Genomic DNA, 22,813 nt, shown 5'->3' with positions numbered 1-22,813 from the left:
AATAGGGAACATGGATTTGCCAGCGATGAGCTGCACTGCTAGGCCTCTGCATTGACTTTGCTGTTTAACCTATGCTACAGCTGGAAAAGCAAGCTCCTCCTGCAGCCTATGAACCAAGGTGGGATTGTACTTCTTTGCGCAGTCAGCGATGAATGCCTCCATTTTTTAAAAAGGGAGCTGAACAAGTTCATGAGAGTTTACAACAGGTAAGTTAGCCGTTATTGAGGAGTGTTCATGAGGAGTTATACAATCTCCTTGAGCTTGCTGACTGCCGTAAGGACGTGGGGGAATCTTATGACATTTTTCCAGAAGTTACTGTTTTTATGCCTCTACCAGGAGATGGGTGAATGGTGTACAGGTTGTACCATTAACCAGATGAAGGCAATCTTAATCGTCTTTTCTATTTGTATGCTTGTTATAATCCAAGGGACGGCAATTCCATATGGTGTGTTCTTGAGTCCATAACTAATGGCCACAGAGAGCATAACTGGGAATCTGAGGCTCACCTAAAATTGGGCCTCAGGCCGCATTAGCTTAATTAGGGCGTCATGCCCTGAGAAAATGGTAATTCTTGCTCCCATTTTCCATTTGGAGAACCAGTGCAACAATGACCACTTTCTAGCCCCAAGTATTTAAAGTTACGAACAGAGTGGAATTGTTGTGCTATAGTTTTTCAATGGAGATCTATTGGGGTAAGAGAAAAGACAGCAAGCAACATATTATCACCACCCTGATGACCTTATGTTCCAAAAGTGGTGTTTCAATGCAATTTACAGCCAATTGTTTGCGAAAAATTTTGCAAAACACTCTTCTGTGAAGATGACATAATTCAAATTCTGTTCTCATTTTTTATTATTTTTGCTTAGTTTTTAATAGCTTTTAATGCACAATGTGATACTAACCCGGTGAAATTACAGCATAGGATTAGCTGCGTGCCAAACAACAGAAGCAACATGCTTTGGACACGGCTAAGCTATCTAGCAATCAAGTGATCAGATCACAGCTCTATAGTCCTGCCACATCTAGTTCTGTAAATGGTGGTAAATTATTAAACAACTAATGGGAGCAGGAGGTGCCATAAAAATCTCCTTCCTCTACAATGGTGGAGCATAGCAAGTGAGTATAAAGGGCAACAGTAAGTTGTTTGCAGCCATCTCCAGCCAGAAGTGCTAAGTGGATAATTCATTTCAACCACCTCTTGAGGTTCCCATCATCACAGAAATCAGTGTTCCTCCAATTCATGCAATATCAAGATAAAGATGAGAGTATTACATACAGCAAAAGTTATAACCCCTGACAACATTGCACCTGTAATGTGAAGACATTTACTCCAGAACTAGTTACCTCCATAGCCAATCTGTTCCAATATAGCTACAGCACTGGCATCTACCCAAAGTAGAAAATTGCCCAGGTTAAGTCCTGTCATAAAAAACAGGATGAATCTAATCCAGCCAATTACCTGCAAGTTTTCCTCCAAGTCACACACCACCTCAAGTTGGAACTATGTCACCGTTCCTTCACTGTCACTGGATCAAAATCCTGGAACACCCTTCATAACAGCACTCTGGGTGTACCTCCACCACATGAACGGCAGCAGTTCAAGAAGGCGGCTCACCACTAACTTCTCAAGGGCAATAAGGGATGGGCAGCAAATGCTGGTCCTGCCAGTGACGTCCACATCCCATGAAAGAATAAATATAAAAAAAAAACCTTACATCAGCTTTATCTTGATTATCAGCAAAGTGATGGAAAGTGTTGTCAGGCAAACTGAGGCTCAGTTTGGATTCAGCCAGGACAACACTGTACTGCGGAAGCTCTGCACTAGCTGCCATAACCTATCACAAAGGAAGATGGTTGTAGTTATTGGAGGCAAATCATCACAGTCCCAGGACATTTCTGTAGGAATTCCTCAGGGCAGTGTACAAGGCCTGTTGATCTTTAGCTGGTTCATCAATGAGTTAACAATTAGTTGGGTTTAAGAAATCAAAGTAGTGTTCATGCCACACAAGTACCAGGCAATAATCATCTCCACCAAGAGGGAATGTAACCACCTCCCCATGGCATTCAACGGCATTACCATTGTCGAATTCCTCACAATCAACATCCTTAGGGTTACTATTGACTGGAAACCAGTCAGATAAATACTGTGACTACAAAAGCAGGTCAGAGGTTGGGACTGTTGTGGTGAGTGACTCACCTCCTGACTCCTCAAAACCTGTCCACCATCGACAAGGAAAAAGTCAGACTTGTGATGGATTACTCTCCCTTTGCTGGATGAATGCAGCTCCAACAGCACTCAAGAAGCTTGACACCATCCAGGACAATACAGCCCATTTGATTGGTACCCATCCACCACCTTAAACATTTACTTATTTCACAACTAACATACCGTGGCTGCAGTGTGTACCATCTACAAGATGCACTGGAGCAACTCATCTCCTTTTGACAGCACCTTCCAAACCTGTGAACTCTGCCACAAGAAGAACAAGGACAGCAGATGCACGGGGACATCACCACCTGCAAATTCCCTTTTAAATTGCAGATATTGCTGCCTTAGAAATATATCACCGTTCCTTCATTGTCGCTGGAGCAAAATCCTTACCTAACGTCACCATGGGTTTTACCTACACAGATGGACTGCAACAGTTCATGAAGGTCAACCTTCCAACCACTTTGTCATGGGCATTGTTATGATATGGTAGATGGTAATTTGCAGGCTGAGCAAATCCCAAAGGGAAACTTGGTTAAGCTATTACAACGATCTTGCAATTTGTATTAATTACGAGTAGGTATATAAACTGTAGTTAAAAGTGAAGAGTCCACTACCACCTTTGGAGATTTTAAAGATTAAATTAAAACATCTATTAACAAAAAAAAAGAAAAAATTACACACACAAGATTACAGTTACACAGATTTATGGCTGAATCATCCCAGATTTGCACTAAGTGCAGTAGTGAGCAGGAAAAACAGGAGAAATGTTTTTTCTGCCAGTCGCAATGGCGGCTTTTCACACCATATCATTTCCAAACTCACCATCTTAATTATGTATTCCCGGGATGAATGCCGTTTTGATGGCGGGCGGGTTCCGATTCGCCTGCCGCGCTGTCATCTCGCCGCTTCATCATGCCAAGCAACATATTTAAAGTACTGCTGCATTCAGAGCTTTCAGCACAGGGCTGCAGCAAAGAGGACATGGCCCCAAAAGGCAAGAAGACTGCAGCCCTCAAGCATTTTTTGGATATCATGGAGGCCCACTGCGATATCCTCTACCCCTGCTCTGTCCTCAGGAGGGGCAGCAACATTACCACTCCAGCTTGGTAGGTGATGGCAGTGATCATCACTGCCAATGTTGCACAGAAGAGGTTGGCCATTCAATGTTGATAGAGGATGTTTGATCTCATCCACGCAACCAGGGAATGACAACCATCTCTTCACCCTAAGTTCACACACTCAAGCCCATCACATATTCACTGGCATCTCACTCACTGCCAGTTCAAGGGACATCACTACCCATTCTCACAGACGTACCCTCACATCTCCACCTGGCCTCATCTCCTCTGCAGACCGCCTCCTCAGCCCTCACCATCTTGAGGCCACTTGCACAGATCAACATGTGCCCCCACACACACCCTGGGATACCCTCCTTCCCCAGTGCAGGTCTCATCCTGCAACCTCTCTCCTTGTCTGAGGCCTCTTCTCCCCCTTCCCCAAGCAAGCTCTAGCCCTGAAGTCATTGAAAAGCTACCCACATATGGCTAATCTAGTATGTAGAAAACTGCCAGTGAGCCCCCCTAAAAGTGATGCGGTGCTGCCTGTGAAGCCTGGAGCTGATGATTGTGAGTGCTAACTGAAGCAAGGTAGGCAAACAGACCTTAAAGTCCTGAGCGAAACGTAGCCCGCCAAGTGCATGCCTTACATATGCTGTTGTGAAACACATTGGTGTGTTTTCCTGCCGATGCGGGTGGACGGTCCAGCGGGAGGGGGTGGGATGAGTCTGGAGGGCTGGCCTTATGATATGCTGATGTATTACAATGAGGTTCCCGATGTCCAGAATGCAGCATGCCTTCGATGGGCTAAGTAGACGATCGCAAACTGGTTTCACAACGTTGTGAAACTGATTTTTGACCTTCTCACCATATTGTCTGCTCACACCACCGAACACGTCCTACGTCAGCGGGCATGGAAAATCCCAGCCTTAGTCTTATAACAGTTCCCAAAAGATTTCTACTCAACTAGACTCTCAACTACACACCCCTTTCAGGCAACAGTCCAAATAGATTCTTAATCTATAAAACATCCAGCAATATTACCACAAGCACCCACTGTTGCCATAAGGGAGGTGTTTCACAGCTACTTTCTCCCTCTCACTTTACAATGGAATTCCAAGTCTTTTAACAAAACCTTGCACTCTGGGCCAAACCATCAATTCTCTGGGGTGGCTAGAGGCTGCTATTTCACAGGTCTATTTCACCCAGTTCACCTCTCAAGATCTCACAGGGCCATTCCCCATACAGCTTTCCTTCTTTCTTTAAATATACTTTCTCCCTTTTGATCTGCAAATCCCATTGTTTCACCCTTGCTTTGGAAGTTACTTTTCCTACAATATAAAACCCTTTCATGTTGTCTTTATGGCCAGCACTTTCAGGAAAAAATAAACTTAATAACTTTGCCCTATTTATCTTGCCAGTTGTAAAACATCTTTTCATGTCCCCTTGAAAATTAAACAACTTCTCAAATTATGTACAAATGCAAATTCCATTCACACTGCATCTGTTGAGACCCCCATCTCCATTTCAAAATGCCTTTTTTTTAACACTTAAACCCTTTGATGATTCAAACCTAGTAGTGTTTAGTTTAATTAAATTAGTCACATACACAAACATACACAAGCCTGCTTCAGTATCCTACAGCATTAGGGGAAAAAAAATTCCTTTACAGTATTTAGGAATGGGCAACAGCACAAAATCAGGTTACAACTAATGCAAAGACAAAGAGTGCTATAAATGCATAGAGTCTTCATCAGAGCAGTAATTCCTCAATGTGTGTGCAGTTGGCAGGACTAGGAGAAGTCTTTTCATTGAATAGCACATATGGGCACTCATGCCGCAGGGTTCCTGTCTGCCAAAGAGAGTTAAATCTGTGGCACAAGTGTATAGGGAAGTGGTGCTGTGGGTCCCTTCACTAGAAAGTAGCCAGCAGTGTCCTCATACAACAGAACCTGAAACAAAAATGTTATCTTTTTTCTTCAGGCCTAGATCCGACCTAGACTCCCAAGTAATCCCCACTTGCCACTGTTCAGCAAGTTTGTACCCTTGGTCTCACCTGGTGTAGCAACTACCAATGATCTGATTGATATTTGGAACCCTGGGAATACAAAAACTCCTGCCATTGGATGCCTCTCCTCCTTATAGGCAGATGGTTATTTTTAGGAGGCAGAGGCATTGCTCCTTGAACTTTCACTCAAGATGTGGTGGAAATGTGTTGGCAGCTGCAAATTTTCAGTTGCTGGTTGTTTTCTCATATGCAAGATTGCTGCTTTATATCACAGTACTGCTTGGAAGGGACAAAGCACTTTGGAATTAAAGTCTTGATTGATCTCATATGCCATCAGGACAGGCCGCAGGGAAAAATTAATAAATGTAAAGGTGTTTTAATAAGTGTGATACAAGGTTACCAAACCCTGAAGATGTACATTTGTTAGTTGCTAGCAATACCTCAAAATGGTCATCTTCATGATTGTGATCATCTTAACCAACTGATCCGGCAGCATCTGTTGAATGAGTAAGTAGTGAGTTAATGTAACTGGGTAGAGCAACAGACCACCCTTCAGAGCACATACCTCTTCTTCACTAGAAATATAATTATTGAAAACCAGTGCATTTTGTTTGTTAGCAGTTTAGTTGTCTTGGTGTGGAGCACTTTGATAAGTTAGGCTCAGTCAGCTAGCTCTCAGGTAATTTGTGCAAAGACTTTATTTTCTTTTCACAGAAGAACAAAATTGTTGATTTTATGAGAAGCAATTAATTTTAAATTCTGTTGCACAAATCCAAAAAGTCTTACCTGATTAGTTTGCTTAATTCCACTGTGAACGGATTGTTGACATCTAGTGCTCTTTTGAACTCTTCATTGTGCTCCCTATACTGTTCCTATACTGTGAAATCCTACATACCGTCCAGGGACAAACTTAAATGTACTGTAACATGCCAGATCCCATATAGTAAATGCATATGATTTCAATTCATGGAAGGACACTTGGAGCAGTAAATGTAGACTTGATTGAAACATTCAAAACTAAATGTATTCTTGGTTCAACAGAGAGATCAAGCTCCAAGGAAAATGATGAAAATGGTTATTGTAAATAAACCTAACCAGTGAGAACTCTAGAAATGTTACATATCTCATTTTCCTACTCTTAGTATCTGATATATTTGATGGCAAGCTACTGGTTTTTTATCACACTAGTGTTTTAGATCAGGTGTGAAATACAGAATATTGTTTTTTTTTAGTTCTGTGCTATATAGAATGACTGGGCACAGTTATGCCTGTTTATACCTTTTTAAGTACTGAAAGATTTGCTCAGTTTTCATAACATGCTAAGGTTTTGGATTCAAGGTACACTTCAGGATCTCGAATACATCTTACACTTCAGTGGAATACTGAGGAGTGCTGGATTGTTGGAAGTGTTATCTTTCAAATAAGACTTTAAACTGAGGATCTATCTGTCTGCTGCTGTGGACGAAAAAAAAATCTCATATACTAATCAAAAAAGAGCAGTGAGTTCTCTTGGTGTCCTCACTAAAACCTATCTCCCAACTAACAGCACCAAAACAGATTACCTGGTGATTCATTGTGTTGATGGGAGCTTGCTACATGTAAATTGGCTGTCTCATTTGTTTGCCTTATGGTTGTGACTGCACTTAAAAGGTTTTTCATTGGCTTTGAAGTGCCCTGTGACGCAAAATATTCCCTTTTTATTTCATGAATGCAAAAATTGCAATGTAATTGTTATTTCTCCAGTCATACACTAGAAAGGCCTAAACCATAACTATTGTCTTTGACCTCTGCCACAAGCCTTTGACACTCATTCAGTTGAGCTACATTTTGTTCAATTATGCAATTTCATTAAAACTATGTGACATTTTAACTTTTTAATCTGTTTGGATGTAACTCATAGGTATTAAGTATATGCAAATTTGTGCAAAATTCTGAATTGGCGTGACTTGAGCTACTTATCACTAAATACCACAATTCTTTTTGTACAGAGAAGGACAAAGCAAGGGTAAAGTTTGTCCTGGCAGCAGCGTAAAATGGATGATAACACATCAGTTTCACACTGGCTTGATTTTCTTTTCCATTGAAGTCTGAATACTTTCTGGATTTATCAATTTCATGTTATTGCCTAAGATGAGTTTCACCCACTAGATCTTTGCACAAAATTGTGATCACATGATGATATTTTATGTTCTTCAGGATGATACAAAACATTTCAGAATTTTCTTTGTGTGTTGAACGTTTGCTGAACTAATCAGTTAATTGTACTTAAAATTGCCTCAGAAAATGGACAGGAGTCTAATTGTGAATGTTCCAGTAGAGAGAAAGGAAAGTCTAGGTGAAATACTTTTGTTTAAGGTATTCCCCCTTTTGAAAGATAAAAATAATCTCACCAAGAAAGTCTTTGAATTTTTTTAAGACGGCAATATTACCGTTGGTGTGGTGACTTCCTGCCAGGAATTCTCTCTATATCGTGCTCCTCCCCAACTGGGCAAGATTTTACACACTCATACCCAAACTTGGGAGCAAGTATCCTTTGGTAAATAAGATGGTCCAACTGTCCCACTTTAAAACAAGCTTTTCTCCCGTCAATGAGTAAAACTAACCCCACCTGAACTTCACAAAAAAAAAGAAACAGAAATGGAGCGCACTGAAAAATTCATGGTGGACAATGGCTGGATGACAGTGAGTGAGAGTATCTGGCATGTGTCAAGAGTACCAGTGGTAGCCCCAGAATCTGAGTGAAAAGCTCAGCAAAGAAAATTAGGAATCCAAAACAAAAGCTACTTACCCTCGCCCAATCATTAATTATTCCCAAATCTCAGGTGAGTCCTGGCCCCTCACCTCCAAGCTGAGCAAGATTCATGGATCTGTTCAGCACATTCCTTTCTGTCTTCTCTTCCCTCTCTTACACATTCACAACCTTTCCCTCTCCTCAATCTCTTCCTTTTTCTCATCCCTTTTTCCTCCTTTTTCCTGTTAACCTGCTCCGCTGAGCTTTCCTTTCTCCCCGCTCCTTCTCCCTCCATTTTTGGAAATATCTGCTGTGACATTGTGTATGTGAATTAGGACTAAAGGGGAATTAGAGGATGGAGAAATACTTGGGTGATGATTTGCAGACATAAATTTTAAATACTTGGGTGATGATTTGCAGACATAATTCAGTTCCCATTTTAAATTCAAACATTTTATGCTTATGCCATATGACTAGTAGATCATCCTACACTGTTAATTACTGTGGGGGGAATGTAGCTTCAGATAATCCTGCATTTGCGCATTATGGGATTGATTGCCCATTACACTCCCCGTCTGGTCTTCTTTACCGATAATGTCATTGGAAAATACAATGGGTTGAAGTGTATAATGGGAAGTTGATCCTGTATCACCCATTTGTAGCATTGCCAGTATTTAAAATTACCCCATGTGTTGTAACAGTGGGAGTGTATTTCCAGTGTAGGGGATAGCATTAGAGGAACTGCTGTACAAAGACTAAACAAGTCAAATTCTACTTTTGTTAGTGTAATATGGGAATTATATTCGATTTTTAAGATTTTAATTTCATATTCCATTCTACAAATACTCTAAATGAGTGGACTTTTTATTTATAAAAATTTCATTTATATGCTTTAAATTTTATTCCAAACAAGCTTTATAGCTGAAGATAACCAACTAGATGGTATGCAAGATACACCAAATGAATGTAAATATCAATTCTGGGAAGATCCTTGGGTGTTCTCCCATTCAGCTGCCTTAACTTTTGTGGGAGCGTGGAAGAAACTTTGTTTGCATGGTTTCTCTGGCACCTCTGCCAACCTACTGCCAAAATTATAGTAGTCAATTGGGAGAACCCCAAGGATATGTCTCCCACTAGTATTTAGTAGTTCAGGTTGGTGGAATGAGAGTTAACTGCACCAGAAAACCGAGTATGGAGGAAGAAATACTGTCACTCTATCTAACACTTGTAGCTCTCAGCTCAGATACTGGTATTTTAGAGGGTAGCTTAGAAACAGAACCTGCAGTCGGTGAGTCACTGGGCACAAGTGGATGATAGGTAGGCCAGAGAGAAAGGATATCACATGGGGTCCAGCTCCCGGAAGGTAAGGTCGTACACGATTTCTGCTGCGGAGGACTCAGATGAGGCCTTCAATGGTGCGGTGAATAGAAAAAGGCTGATGGCAATGCACACAGAAAAGGTTGGTGCATTGGCTGGCCTTCCAGAGAGTCTGTTGTCACTGTGAAGGAACATGGAGGAGTCAGGCTCCAACCTTGCACAGGACTTTGCGCAGAGCTTGTCCATCCTTTCCAGCATTTTAAGTAGTGACCAACTCTATGAGAACACTTGCAGACCCAATCATGATGCAGTATCTTCTGGCTGATGCTTGTGCTGCAGTGAGAGCTGAGACAAAAGCCATCCAGTGTCAGGATGCTGTAGTGGAAACTCATACTGCGACTGTGAGATCTCTGCCCACTGCCATGCAGGCTGACTGCTGCTATCATGGCTGCATTTACCAGTCCTCAAAGAGCTTTTCAAGGTCTTACAGCAGTCAAACACAGTCTTCTAGCAGATTATTAGGATTATTGAGGTACTGCCCCAGGGAAGTGGTTGTGCCTGTCTCTAAGGATGACATCATTCATGCTGCCACCATTGTCAGTCCTTCAGTGCCATTGTTGTAGCCTCTCAGCCAGTCAACCCAAAGCACTGCCTCTCCTGCTGAGGTGCTGCAGTCTGAAGCTGACTCTTCATGGCTCAGGGCTTCCTGAGGGCATGCTGCAAGGTAATTTACAGTCTCTTCCAGCAGCCTTCCACCAGTCATGCTGCACACACACTGAGGGAGTACCTTGGAGGAACATGAAGTTAAGGAAAGGTACCTGGAAGCCAGGCATAAATGGAATGCCCAAAGATGATAAGTTGGGTATTGTATGGAGTATTGAAAGTGCTGTTGGAAATGGTTAGTATGGAATGGCTGTTTTGTAGTTGCTTTTATTTCAGGATTGTGGCCAAGAGGATGCTGTGATTGGCCATTACAAAAGGATGGTCAGGTAAGATTTCATTCAGGGAAACAGGAGTCTGGTGAGACGATCATGGATAGCCTGTTTGCAACATGGATGCTCCAGCTGCCTCCTTCTCCACCACCTCTTCTTTCTGCTCCTCTTCTACTGTCCACCTCCTGGGGTGCTCACTCTACTCTCATGATGGCCAGATTGTGAAGGATGCTAAAGACCACCATGAATTGGGACACCCACTATGGCCAGTACATGTGGGCTCTTTCTGAGCAGCCCTGGCAGCAAAACTGTAGCTTCAGCATCCCAATGACCCAATGTCATTCCTCATTGCAGCATGGCTTTCATTGTCAGTGCTGGTGACATGTGATTGGTTTGCAGAAGGAAGAGATCAGTCAGATGTAGAGCAGAAATCCCCTGTCAGTGAGCAACTATCCTCTGATTCAATAAGATGGCTGGAAGATTGCTGAAATAGCACAGGGTGCACAAATCATGACTTCTGCCAGGATAATTGATGTTTATCATGATGTGCTACACATGGTTGCACCTCATCTGCACATTGAGTGAATGGGGTTTCAGTACATCTCACCAGTGAGATACAGCATCCATAAAGCCACATGTGTGCAGTCAGTATCACCCTGCGCTATGGGGAGGTCCGCTAGCTAGCCTACCAAAGTCATGTGCCCACTCTTCCATTGTCGTCTTGCTAAACCGAGAGGCAGAAGGCCCATCTCCTTTGTGACCTTCTGGGTGCAGAGATGGACAGCGAACTGTAATATGTTTGCAACCTCGCCTGTTCCAGCATAGAAGCACTGATGTCCTCACCTTCCTCTTGAAGGTGCAGGTTCGAAGAGGTGGTAGAATTTGTGAGCACCTTGGTGAAATGCAACTGCTGATCACACTTCTCCTGGCTTAAGTACAGGTTGAATTGCTCCCTGAAGACGCTGCAAGAGACTCTCCACCACCTCCCTCTGCGAGCAGATTGTCTCCTTTGCTATCTTGGCTCCATCTTCCTCTGATGCTGCTGCCAAAGCGAACTGCAACTATTGCTCCCATGAATGGGAGCAAATGAACACAAGAGGCCTTTCAGAAGTGTACAGTGCCTTTCCAGCATCAGTCCCTTCAGACTTGACAAAATTTTCTAAACTCCTCCAACAGCCTCTACTTCACCTGCTTACTAAGAACATGTGAATAATAAAAAAACAGCTTGAATTTGGATGATGAGGTCTTTAAATTGCACTGGTGGGAAACCCCTCATGCTGTTGAATGCATATTCAGCTGTATGTGTTTGAGAGAGCGTTTACTAGGACTGCAGGGTCGAAAATGGCATGTCAGGGGTTAAAGCAGTTAGATGCCAACTAACACCATGAACTGCCTACTTTGCATATTTGGTGCATGTCTTGTTTTTTGTTTCAATGATGCACACAGGCCGTCGACATTGTAGCTGAGCTAAGTTTATTGAGAGCACATTTTCCGAGCATGAACACACATCTGCAGTCACTGTATTCTATCAAGACAGGTTCCAACATGTGCTATCTGACCTTCAACTCCCAAGTCAGGAGACCCCATACCTAATACAGAGCAACGTATAGTATCTAATACTGCAGTCCACTACCACAATCAACTATTATCATGACCTTTCCCTTTTTCCAAAAAACAAACCTTTATACAACTCAAGTCTCTTATATATTCTTTCTCACTCTGTTTTGATCAGCCTGTTTTGTCTTTTATTCACCTCTGGTTTTTTCACAATTCTTCCACTGGATATTCTGAATGGTGACAGAGGTGACTTTGAAGGACAAGGGGCCTTCTCCAGCTCTGTGTCACTATCACCCCTTGTATAGTTTTCAGGACTCTCAGGCTTTCTCTCGTTATCTGTTGCTTCACTGGTGCATCTGGATTTTGATCTTCAGCTACACTTTATGGTTCAGAGCAGGGTTGCGTTTCATTTGTTTTTCGTAATAATTTCCAGTTTCTCCTGTACTGTTGTCTGTTTGGAGTCTGCACTATGTAAGACCTTGGTTCTCCTGTGATTCCTGTGACAACAGCAGGATTCCAGATCCCTTCATGCTAAATCTTCACTGTCTCTCCAATGTTCAGGTCAGGCAGAGATCAGCACCTCGATCAGCTTCTGCTGTCTCAGTTTGAGAAGGTCCTGTAAGCTGTAGCTCATTGGCTGTGGAAATAACAGTTGGGGTGCAGTTGAAAGCTTATTTCTTAGTCTTCTCCCCATCAGGAGCTGTGCTGGAGATGATCCAATACCCTCTAATGGAGTATTCCTGAAATCCAACAAAGCCAGGTAGGGGTCTCTTCCATCCACCTTTGCCATCCTCAACAAGTGTTTTAAGGTCTGCACAGTATGTTCCACCATTCCATTGGATTGTGGATATTTGGGACTTGATGTATTGTGGCAAAACTCCCAGCCCTGTGCAAATTTGCAAAACTCAGTGCCTGAGAATTGTGGATCTGTGTTATCTGAGATGAGCCCTTCAGGTATGCTGTGGCGAGCAAAAATTGATTTTAAATGGGTCATTACAGTGATGCTCTATCATTTCTCAGCTGCACAGACTCACAAAACTTTGATTAATAACCTACTGCTAATAGGTACTCACTATTGTCAAATGTGAACAAGTCCACTCCAATTTTCTGCCAGGGCCTCTCTGGAACACTGTGTGGTTGAAGTGGTTCTTTTTGTTGTGATTTACTGTATTTTTGGCACATTACACACGCATTCACCATTTCCCCGATTTGTGCTCCTATGATCTTTTCTCCCTTGAAAAGTATCCCTTCTGCTACATGAAGTTCCTTACAAAAGTTCCAGTCCTCTTGTACAGCAGAAGAGGCAGTGCACTGACATGTGGGCCAGTCAGTTTGCACAATCTGCTGCAGTTTTCTCAGGGTGGCATCATTCATGGTCGCTTCCCTGATCTCATCCAGTTTGGTTACAGCCACAGGTAAGTTCTTCGTCAGCTTGTGAACCTGTGCTCCCATTTCTTTATCTTCTTCATCTGTGATGATTACGTATGCACATGACAGAGTCTCTGCATTTCCTTGCCCGCTTTGTATTTAACTCTGAGCTGGTATTTCTGCAGACGCATTTGTAATCTTTGGATTCTTGTTGGTGCACAGTTCAGGGCCTTTTTAATAATAAATTCCAAAGACTTATGATCAGACTCTACCTCCACGTCTTTGCCATAGACAAACTGGTGGAAGCATTCTAGGCCAAACACAATTGCTAGCATTTCTTTCTCTATTTGGGCATAACGCTGCTGTGTTTCAGTCATTGCCTATGAAGCATTTGCCACTTGTGCCTCATTTTGCAAGAGAACAGTTCCCAGACCAGCCTTTGACATGTCCACTGAGATCTTGACCAGCTGACTGACATCGTAATATTTTAACACTGGCGCCTGGGTCAGTGTTCTCTTCAGATTGCTCAAAGCTTCCTGGTGACTTTGTTCCCAGTGCCATTCCACATCATTTAGTAGAAGTTCTCTGAGAGGTGCTGTCAGGTCTGACATATTCAGAATGAATTTCCCAAGATAGGTCACCATTCCCAAAAACCTCTCCAAGACTTCTCATATTCTGGGGGTGGCATGTCCATGATGGCTTTGATTTTACTCAGGTCCGGCTTCAGTCCCTCATTTGTTACCACGTCCACATACTTGATTTCATGAAGATCTATTTTGTATTGATTCTTCTTCAACTTGAGGTTCCTTTCTCTCGCTCTGGCCAGCATCTGCCTCAGTCTGTGGTTGTGTTCTTCTCATGAGCCTCCCCAGACCAGCACATTGTTTATGTTTCCACGCCCTCTAACCCTTCAAACAGCTCCTTCACTGTTCTGTGGATCACCTCCAGAGCTGAACTAATACCCAAAGGTAAGTGTAAAAACCTGTATCGCCATACAGTGTGTTGAAGGTACAGAGATAGGAGCTGCGTTCATCCAGCCTGACCTTCCAGAAGCCTGAACTCACATCCAAGACTGAATAGTATTTAGCATCAGCTAGCTTACACACAATCTCTTCTACTGTGGGCAACTGGTAATGCTTTTTTTGTACTACCTGGTTTAGGTCTCTGGGATCCAGACAGACTTGCAGATTCCCATCTGATTTTTCTACAATTACAATTGGATTAACCCATTTTGTTGGTTCTTCAATTTTATTGATGATGTGAAGTTTCTCCATTCTGTCCAATTCTGCTTTCAGTCGCGCTCTCAGCATTATTGGTATTTCCCTGGGTGGTTGTATTTTGGGTGTCACAGTTTTGTCAGTCTTGATGGTGTGTTCTCCTTTTTAGGCAGCCAATCCCCTGGAACACATCTTTATACTCGTTCAGGATGTCAATAGTGGTGACAGTCATTATTCTCTTGATTAACTTCAGATTTTCACAAGCTTTGATTCCAAGAATGAGTTTTGCATCAGTTTTCACCTCTATGAATGGAAGTATTTGAGATTTCTTTGTAGATCACTTTAAGCATATACTTGCCTTCTACAGTAATTTTGTTCACCTGTATAAGTAGACAGCTTCACTTTTGTTTTAGTTAGTTTGCTTATCTTATGATCCAGGCTTATGGGAATGACATTTGCTTGTGCACCTGTGTCAAGCTTGAAATTCACCATCATGCTGCCAGTTATTAAATCAACCTTCCATTTGTCGTCTTTGGAAGTTGTTGTTACTGCATCAATGAAAATCTGGTTTCAGTGTCTCTGTCATCATCTACAATCATGTGCACTTTCTTCGATTTACACATCTTAGTGAAGTGAGTTAGTTTATCTGAGTTCTTACATACTTTCTGTAGGCTGGACAACTACATAGTAAATGCTCTGTTTCCCATTAGCTGCATTTAAATGCTTTAATGGCAGTTTTGTTCTTTTTACATTCAGACTCTCTATTTTTACTTTTGTGGGTCTGTTTCTGTTTAACTGCATCTAACAGCTTGGCCATACGCAGCTTATCATCTTCCCTCATCTGTTTAATCTGGCATTTTGTTGTCTCTGCCAATCTGCAGACATTTATTGCCTTCTCCTGCGTGAGATAACTTCTCTCAAAAGCTGTTGTCTTAGAGAGTCATTTGCGATCCCCAAATTATACTATCTTGCTTGAGTGATTCTCCAAGCTCTCCAAATTTACACGGTTTTGCATGTTTTCTCAGCTCAGTTACATACTGACTAATGTCACTGCCTTGCATGCATGTAAAAAATCGATATCTTTCATGCGTGATGTTTTTCTTAGGGCTGCAGTTGGCTTCGAATTTTTCCATAATTTCTTTCAAGTCATTTTGTTTCTCATCACTTTCAAACGTGAATATGTTATAGACCTCTAGGTCTTCTTTCCCTGCTATGTTAAGAAAGATGGAAGACTGTACTCAAGGGTCTTTTTTATCACTGCCCATCACTGTGAGGTACAGCTTGAATCGCTGCCGGAACCTCCTTCAGTTTTCGACGAGATTGCCTTTCAAAATGTGCTTTTTTTGCGTTTAGTTTACTTCTGCCACCATGTCTTTTTTTTTGTTTTATTGATGCACACAGACCATCGACAGTGTAGCTGAGCTAACTTTATTGATATCATATTTTCCTAACGTGAACACTTATCTGTAGTCACTGAATTCTATCAAGACAGGTGTCAACATGTGCTATCTGACCGTCAACCCCTAGGTCAGGTGACCCCCACATCTGGTACAGAGCACCGTATAGTATCTAATACTGGAGCCCGCTACCACAATCAACTATTATCACACCCATAAAGCCTGCACTAAAGCCCTCAACACCATGGCTTTAGCACAACTCACACTGCAAGTGGAAGGAAACACACATATGCCATTTTTCATCTATGCAGGCACCCCCAGCACAGAATCTACTGTCGATGTGGAGCCGCATTTTGCAGTCACTTTATAATTTTTACCTGATTAAAGAGTTTAAATTTTTCACCTCATTACATAATTTTGAAAAGCCTTGGAACAGAAACTACTGGAATATTACATCACTACAGCTCCCTGAATAGAACTGATACTTCCTGACAAAATGGGTGTACAGCACATGTCACAATCTCTGGGTGAAAGTATCAAATCCAAACCTAGGCTTTCAAGTAATAACTTTGAAAGTGTTTAAAAGAAGATGAAAGAAAAGTCAATGGATAAATTTGTTCATACTATTTTGAAATGTAACTTTTCTTTGTTCTGTTTAAACCTTTAATTTGAGTGTTACAAATTTCAGTTACTGAGAAAATCTTGCAGCTGAACAAAAGCATTTAGAGCAATTTATGGGAACCCAGTGACCAGCCAGGAATATATTCTCACTGTAAAATAGCAGCTATTGTGTATGTCAAAAGTGTGATTAACAAATGTGACTCCTTTAACATAGAATATAGCTGTCACAGCACCACCTACAGGAGTAACAGATACTTCCAATGTTTTCAATGTTGCACATATCTTATATAGCAAATTTGATATCTAATATGCTTACATTGATTTGAAATTCTTTATAGTTAAATAGCAAATAATTTGGCAATTTGAGAAGTACAGAAATAGATTTGGTTAGAAGATTTGGCAGTATAGACTGTGGAGCTGAAGACAAAACGGAGGCATCACATTACTCAGCTGGCAAGAGGGTGTAAATATAGCATAACAGGTTTACATAGTGTTTTCATTATGAATGTACTCTTTTATGAATTTATTGAAAATAGATGTGAATACAGATGAGAGATTTTTAATATATTAAAAGCCATGTCTCTGTTCACACTGCCTGTTGTTGGCAGATTCCACGTGTTACATTAATGTCATGTCAGGTGTCGTAGCTTGTTAACCCTATGCTCACAATTTCGTCACACCTTCAAATTCTCTTAGATGTATAGTTTTCTGCCCTCCAAAGTAGGGGGTGTTTATTCTGAAAAAGTGTCTTTAAATTTTTCCTACAGAAGTCTACCAAGGGGTCTATTGTCTTGGACTACGTATTCAGACATGCAAACCTTATGGAGACTGACTACTTTGGTTTGCGTTATTGTGACAGAAGTCATCAAACGGTGAGTGATTTTAAAAAAGGTGAGATGGGGCTGAGGGTTCGAGGAAGAGAGCTTCTGTAAGTTATAATAAATAAGTGATGGTAATTTTTAACAGAATTAAATATTTCAGCATTTGCATCACCTTAGTAAAATTTTCCACTTCATCTATTTGTTAAACTAGGAAATGTTATAGTTGAATAATTTAAATATACCTTTAAAATAATAGTGGCTTTGTAGCGCATGCAGTATAATGTGCTGCCATCAAATTGCATCGCCATATGTAACTGTCATTTATACCTACTTGCTTTGGTTGGATGAATTACCTCATCTCTTTGTGTAATAAGGCAGGAATAAGAAGCGGATAAAAGCAAATTAAGAAGCAATAAGTTCAATGTGAGCAGAGTAAAACAGACATTCCCAACTGATTTCAATAATGTTAACATTGGATGTAGTAAATTTTACATGCCAGATTCTGCCATTTTTCCACCTCTGGAAGAAAGTGGTAGAAAGTAGTTGAATTGAAGTTCAGATAATTGACAACCATTTTAAAGTCCAGCCCTGATTCAAAGAACACAAAACATCACTCATTGAAAACACTTCTCTGATTATGGCTTATGTACCACAATCATTTTGTTCTGTCTGTGCTGCTTCTACAAATATAATGCAACAAAAGTAGTTACCATTTCTAGTATACTACTTTGTGTTTTGTGATGACTACCTTTTAAGAAATGACAACAACAAACCTGGTTCACCAGCAGCTCACCAGCTTCATTGAAATGAGGTTTGAGGTTCACCGTCCAATATCAGGTGCCTCTGGCCTCCTCATTCGGTTACAAAGATTGTATCCTATGCCTTGCACTAGCTAGATTCCTAGATCTTGGTGCTGTCTAGAGTTTCATGTTTAAATCCCTCCAAACAGATTTCAGCCCCTTACCAAAATGACTCTTACCAAAGTTGCAAATAACATCCCATGTGACTGGCATAGGGAAACTAGCCCTTCTTCCCCACCCCCCTCAATCTGTCTGCATCCTTTGACATGTTTGTTCACACCACTGTCCTGCCAAGCTTCTCCTCCACCAACCAAACTGAGTGACACTGCACTCTCTTTGTTCCATTCTTATCTTTATAACCATAACCAGAAAATCACCTGCAATGGTTCCTTTTCCTGCTCCCACACCATTACCTCTGGAGTCCCTCTAGGATATATATTCAGACCCCTTCTATTTCTCATGAATGCTGCCCTTTGGTGAAATCATCTAAAAACAAAAACACAGTATCAGTTTCCACTTGCCATTGACGATGCAGTTGTATTTCACCACCACCTCTCTCAACCCCTTCTCCACTGTCTCTAGGTTGTCAGATTGCTGGCCTGACATCCAATTATGAATGAGGAGAAATTTCCTCCAGTTGAAGTTCTACTCTTGCTCCAGTTTCTTAAGTTCTTATGAATATTGGGAACACTGAAGCCATTGTCTTTGGACCCCACCACAAACTCTTGTTTCCTGGCCACTGACTCCATCCCTCTCCTTGGAACATATCAGAGGCTGAATCAGACTGTTCAAAGCATTGGTGTTATGTTAGACCCCTAAATAGACTTTCAATCACATGTCTGTGACAGCACTAATATCTCTTATTTCCATCTCTGTAACATTTCCCAACTCCGTCACTGCTTCAGCTTATCTGCTGATGAAACCATCATCCATGGCTTTGTTTCTCTGGACTTGACTATTCTAATGCACTCCTAGCTGATGTTGTCCAGCATTTCTACTGGCCACACATCCATAGGGATGTAGTAAGGTTTCACAGAACCTACCACACCTGCCAGGTTGTGGGCAAACCTCATTCTGCAATAAAACCTCTACGTATGATTTCCATGCCAGCTTTTGGGGAATCATTGAGCAAGGTGCTGGTGGGCTGCATGGAATCCCTGCCCAAAACAAAAGGGGGCCACCAGTATACGCTTACCATCATGGATGTGGCTACCCGCTTCCCAGAGGCCGTTTCCCTGAGAACCATATCTGCTAAAATATTGGCGGAATCAACACAATTCTTTGCCTGGCATGGACTGCCCACCAAGATCCGGTTGGACTAGGGCTCAGATCTCATGTCCCAAATACTCCAGGAAGTCGTGGGTAACCTGGGCACGACACAGCTGAAGTCCTCACCGTGTCATCTGCAGTTGTAGGGGGCAATAGAATGATGCCACAAGAACAATGACAATGATCAAGGCATACTGCCACGAGTACCCCCATAACTGGGATAAAGGACCAGGCTTTCTTCTGCTCACTACTAGGGACTCACCCAATGAATCCACCGGTTTTACTTTGTTTGATTTGGTTCATGGACAACAAGTGAGAGGTCCTCTAGCTAATCAAGGAGAAATTTTAAGAACAGAAGGAGGAAGTTCCCATGCACTCATCAGAGTCTGTGATGTGGCTTGAGGACATTTATAAGTCTTCCAAACAGCTATGAAAAGACAGGCAGACAAACATGCCAGGACCTGAACCTTTTTTATCAGGGGACTATGTGCTAGTGCTCCTACCAGTACTGGGTGAACCCCTAGAAGCCCAGAATAGCGAAGAAACTTGGGGACGTAAACTATCTATTTGACATCCCAGGCCGCAAGAGAAAGCAAAGGCTGTGTCAAGTCAACATGATAAAACGACATCTCAGCCGAGAAAGGGACAAGCAAGTAACAATCTGTCCAAAAACAACACCTGGAAGATGAGGAACAGTGAGGATGAATTGGAGGGAAATGTGGGTGACACCCACATTGAACTCCCTAATAACAAAAACAGAATTACCTGGAAAAACTCAGCAGGTCTGGCAGCATCGGCGGAGAAGAAAAGAGTTGACGTTTCGAGTCCTCATGACCCTTCGACAGAACTTGAGTTCGAGTCCAGGAAAGAGCTGAAATATAAGCTGGTTTAAGGTGTGTGTGTGGGGGGCGGAGAGAGAAATGGAAAGCAATGAAGGTGAACAAGGCAACAGAGAGATCCGGAAATCTTGTCGCAGAGAGGAACAGAACTTCTTCAAGGAGGTAGGCATTTCTTGAAGAGCAGTGGCAGTCAATTAAACACAGAGATAAAAACAAAAAAACTGCGGATGCTGGAAATCCAAAACAAAAACAGAATTACCTGGAAAAACTCAGCAGGTCTGGCAGCATCGGCGGAGAAGAAAAGAGTTGACGTTTCGAGTCCTCATGACCCTTCGACAGAACTTGAGTTCGAGTCCAGGATAGAGCTGAAATATAAGCTGGTTTAAGGTGTGTGTGTGGGGTCTCTGTGTTTAATTGACTGCCACTGCTCTTCAAGAAATGCCTACCTCCTTGAAGAAGTTCTGTTCCTCTCTGCGACAAGATTTCCGGATCTCTCTGTTGCCTTGTTCACCTTCATTGCTTTCCATTTCTCTCTCCGCCCCCCACACACACACCTTAAACCAGCTTATATTTCAGCTCTTTCCTGGACTCGAACTCAAGTTCTGTCGAAGGGTCATGAGGACTCGAAACGTCAACTCTTTTCTTCTCCGCCGATGCTGCCAGACCTGCTGAGTTTTTCCAGGTAATTCTGTTTTTGTTTTGGATTTCCAGCATCCGCAGTTTTTTTGTTTTTATCTCTGTTTTGAACTCCCTAATATCTGGCTAGCAAACACAAAATACTAGTGAAATTGGCACTCTGTTTACCCACCTAAATGCAGAGCGTTGAGGAGACCTGGCAAGCATGCAGTTAAAAACATCTGTAGAGACATGCCAGGCTGTGCCACTTTAGCTCTACATGATGTGGATGTGGGAGATGCCCCAACCATAGGCAATATCTCTACAGGCTCAAGCAAGAGATTCCACATACCAGTGGGGCTGATGCATTTTTTCAGAGAGGCTTTGAGGACATCCCTGAAAGGTTACCTCTGCCCTCCTTCTAGCTGCATGCTGTGATGGAGCTGGGAGTAGAGAACTTGTTTTGGGAGCCTTGTGTCTGGCATGCGGATAATGTGGCCTGCCCAACTTCACTAATAGCCATAACCTGTGCCTTGATACTGGGAATTTTGGCCTGAGAGAGGACACTGCTATTAGAGCGTCTATCCTGCTTTTGCTGGATTTTACGGAACATAAGAAATAGGAACAGGAGTAGACCATTCAGCCCCTTGAGCCTGCTCCGCCATTCGATAAGATCATGGCTGATCATCTTGTGTTTCGATTTCCACATTCTCATCTAATCCCGATAACCTTTGATTCCCTTGCCTAGCAATTAAATTCAGATCTCATTATCCGCCGTGGTGGGATTTGAACCCAGGCCCCAGAACATTATCCTGGGTCTCTGGAATACCAGTCTAGTGATAACACCACTACATCACCACCTCCCTTTTGTCCTGGCTCAGAAAAGCTAACCTAGTACAGGCAGCGGATTCAACTTCCTGCTTTGTATTCTTCATGTGCATCCACATTTCCTTCCACCCTCCACTGGTTGCCACTCCTTTTACTATTTATGTCCTAAGCTCTGGAATTCACTCCCCAAATCTCTGCGCATGTTCATTTTTATCTCCTTCATTAAGACGCTGCTTAAAAGCAGAGGCATCGCTGGTGATATTTATCCAAGAATTCAAGGTTGTCTATGTCTCTGGTACATACAGGAAGGCAGGTAGCATTACAGCCCTGTAGACAATAAGCTTGGTGCCAGGTTTCAGGTCTTTGTCATCAAACACACTTTTCCTCAGTTGGCCAAAGGCTACACTGGCAAACTGGAGGTGATGCTGAGTTTCATCATTGATGTCTGCCCTCGCTGCATAGATAGGTAACGCAGTCTACTTTACAAAGGTAGATTTTATCAAGGCATACTGGTGGCTTCCCTTGACCGCTCAAAGGAAATCTCTGTCCTTGTGTCTCTGGATGGGTTATACCAGAGTTGAGTTATGCCACTTAAGATTCAGAAATGCCCCAGCCACCTTCAAAGACTGATGAACCAGATAGTGGTAATTATCCACTTGTGTAGTGTACCTACACAATCTCCTAGTGTACAGTGATATCTGGGAAATTCACTTAGAGCAACCCGAAATTGCAGTCAGCTGACCTCATGGTCAATCTCTCAACAAGCGAGCTTGCTAAGGCTGAGGTGACCTGCCTAGGATATGTGGTGGGCCAAGGACAAGTACTGCCCAGAGGTACAAGCAGTTGTACAGTTTCCCATTCCCACAACATAATGGCAAATCATGAGATTTTTAGAGATGTGTGAGTTCCAAAGTTCCAAAATCCAAAGCAAGTTCGCCTCCCACCTCAGCACTGTAGCTGCCCCGCTGACAGACCTACTGCAGAAAAAAGCAACAGTAGTATGGACTGAGAAAAGCCATTTTAATAAACAAACCAGTGCTAGCAGCTCCAGACTCCAACCAGGCATTTAAAGTAGCCATCAATGCTAGTGACCTCAGGGTAGGGGCTGTCCTCCTCCAGGAGGATGAATCAGGAATGGAGAGACCACTTGGGTATTTCTCCAAAAAACTGAACAAACATCAGAAATGGCATTCCACAGTAGAAAAAGAAACTCTAGGTTTATTACT

General features: G+C 42.3%; 1 protein-coding gene across 5 annotated transcripts in view; it reads left to right on the top strand.

Annotated features, from left to right (window-relative positions):
* epb41l4a (erythrocyte membrane protein band 4.1 like 4A) overlaps positions 1–22,813 on the top strand; it is a 374,673-nt gene that overhangs the window by 124,151 nt on the left and 227,709 nt on the right. For all 5 annotated transcript variants that reach the window (XM_041186876.1, XM_041186875.1, XM_041186874.1 and 2 more), the window contains exon 4: positions 17,183–17,287. In XM_041186876.1, the coding sequence (XP_041042810.1) occupies positions 17,183–17,287 (105 nt within the window). The remainder of the gene's footprint in view (positions 1–17,182; positions 17,288–22,813) is intronic.

This window comes from Carcharodon carcharias, chromosome 4, assembly GCF_017639515.1.
Source record: "Carcharodon carcharias isolate sCarCar2 chromosome 4, sCarCar2.pri, whole genome shotgun sequence".
Taxonomy (NCBI): Eukaryota; Metazoa; Chordata; class Chondrichthyes; order Lamniformes; family Lamnidae; genus Carcharodon; species Carcharodon carcharias.
The sequence above is the reverse complement of the archived record's forward strand: the minus strand, read 5'-3'. Positions and strand labels throughout refer to the sequence as shown.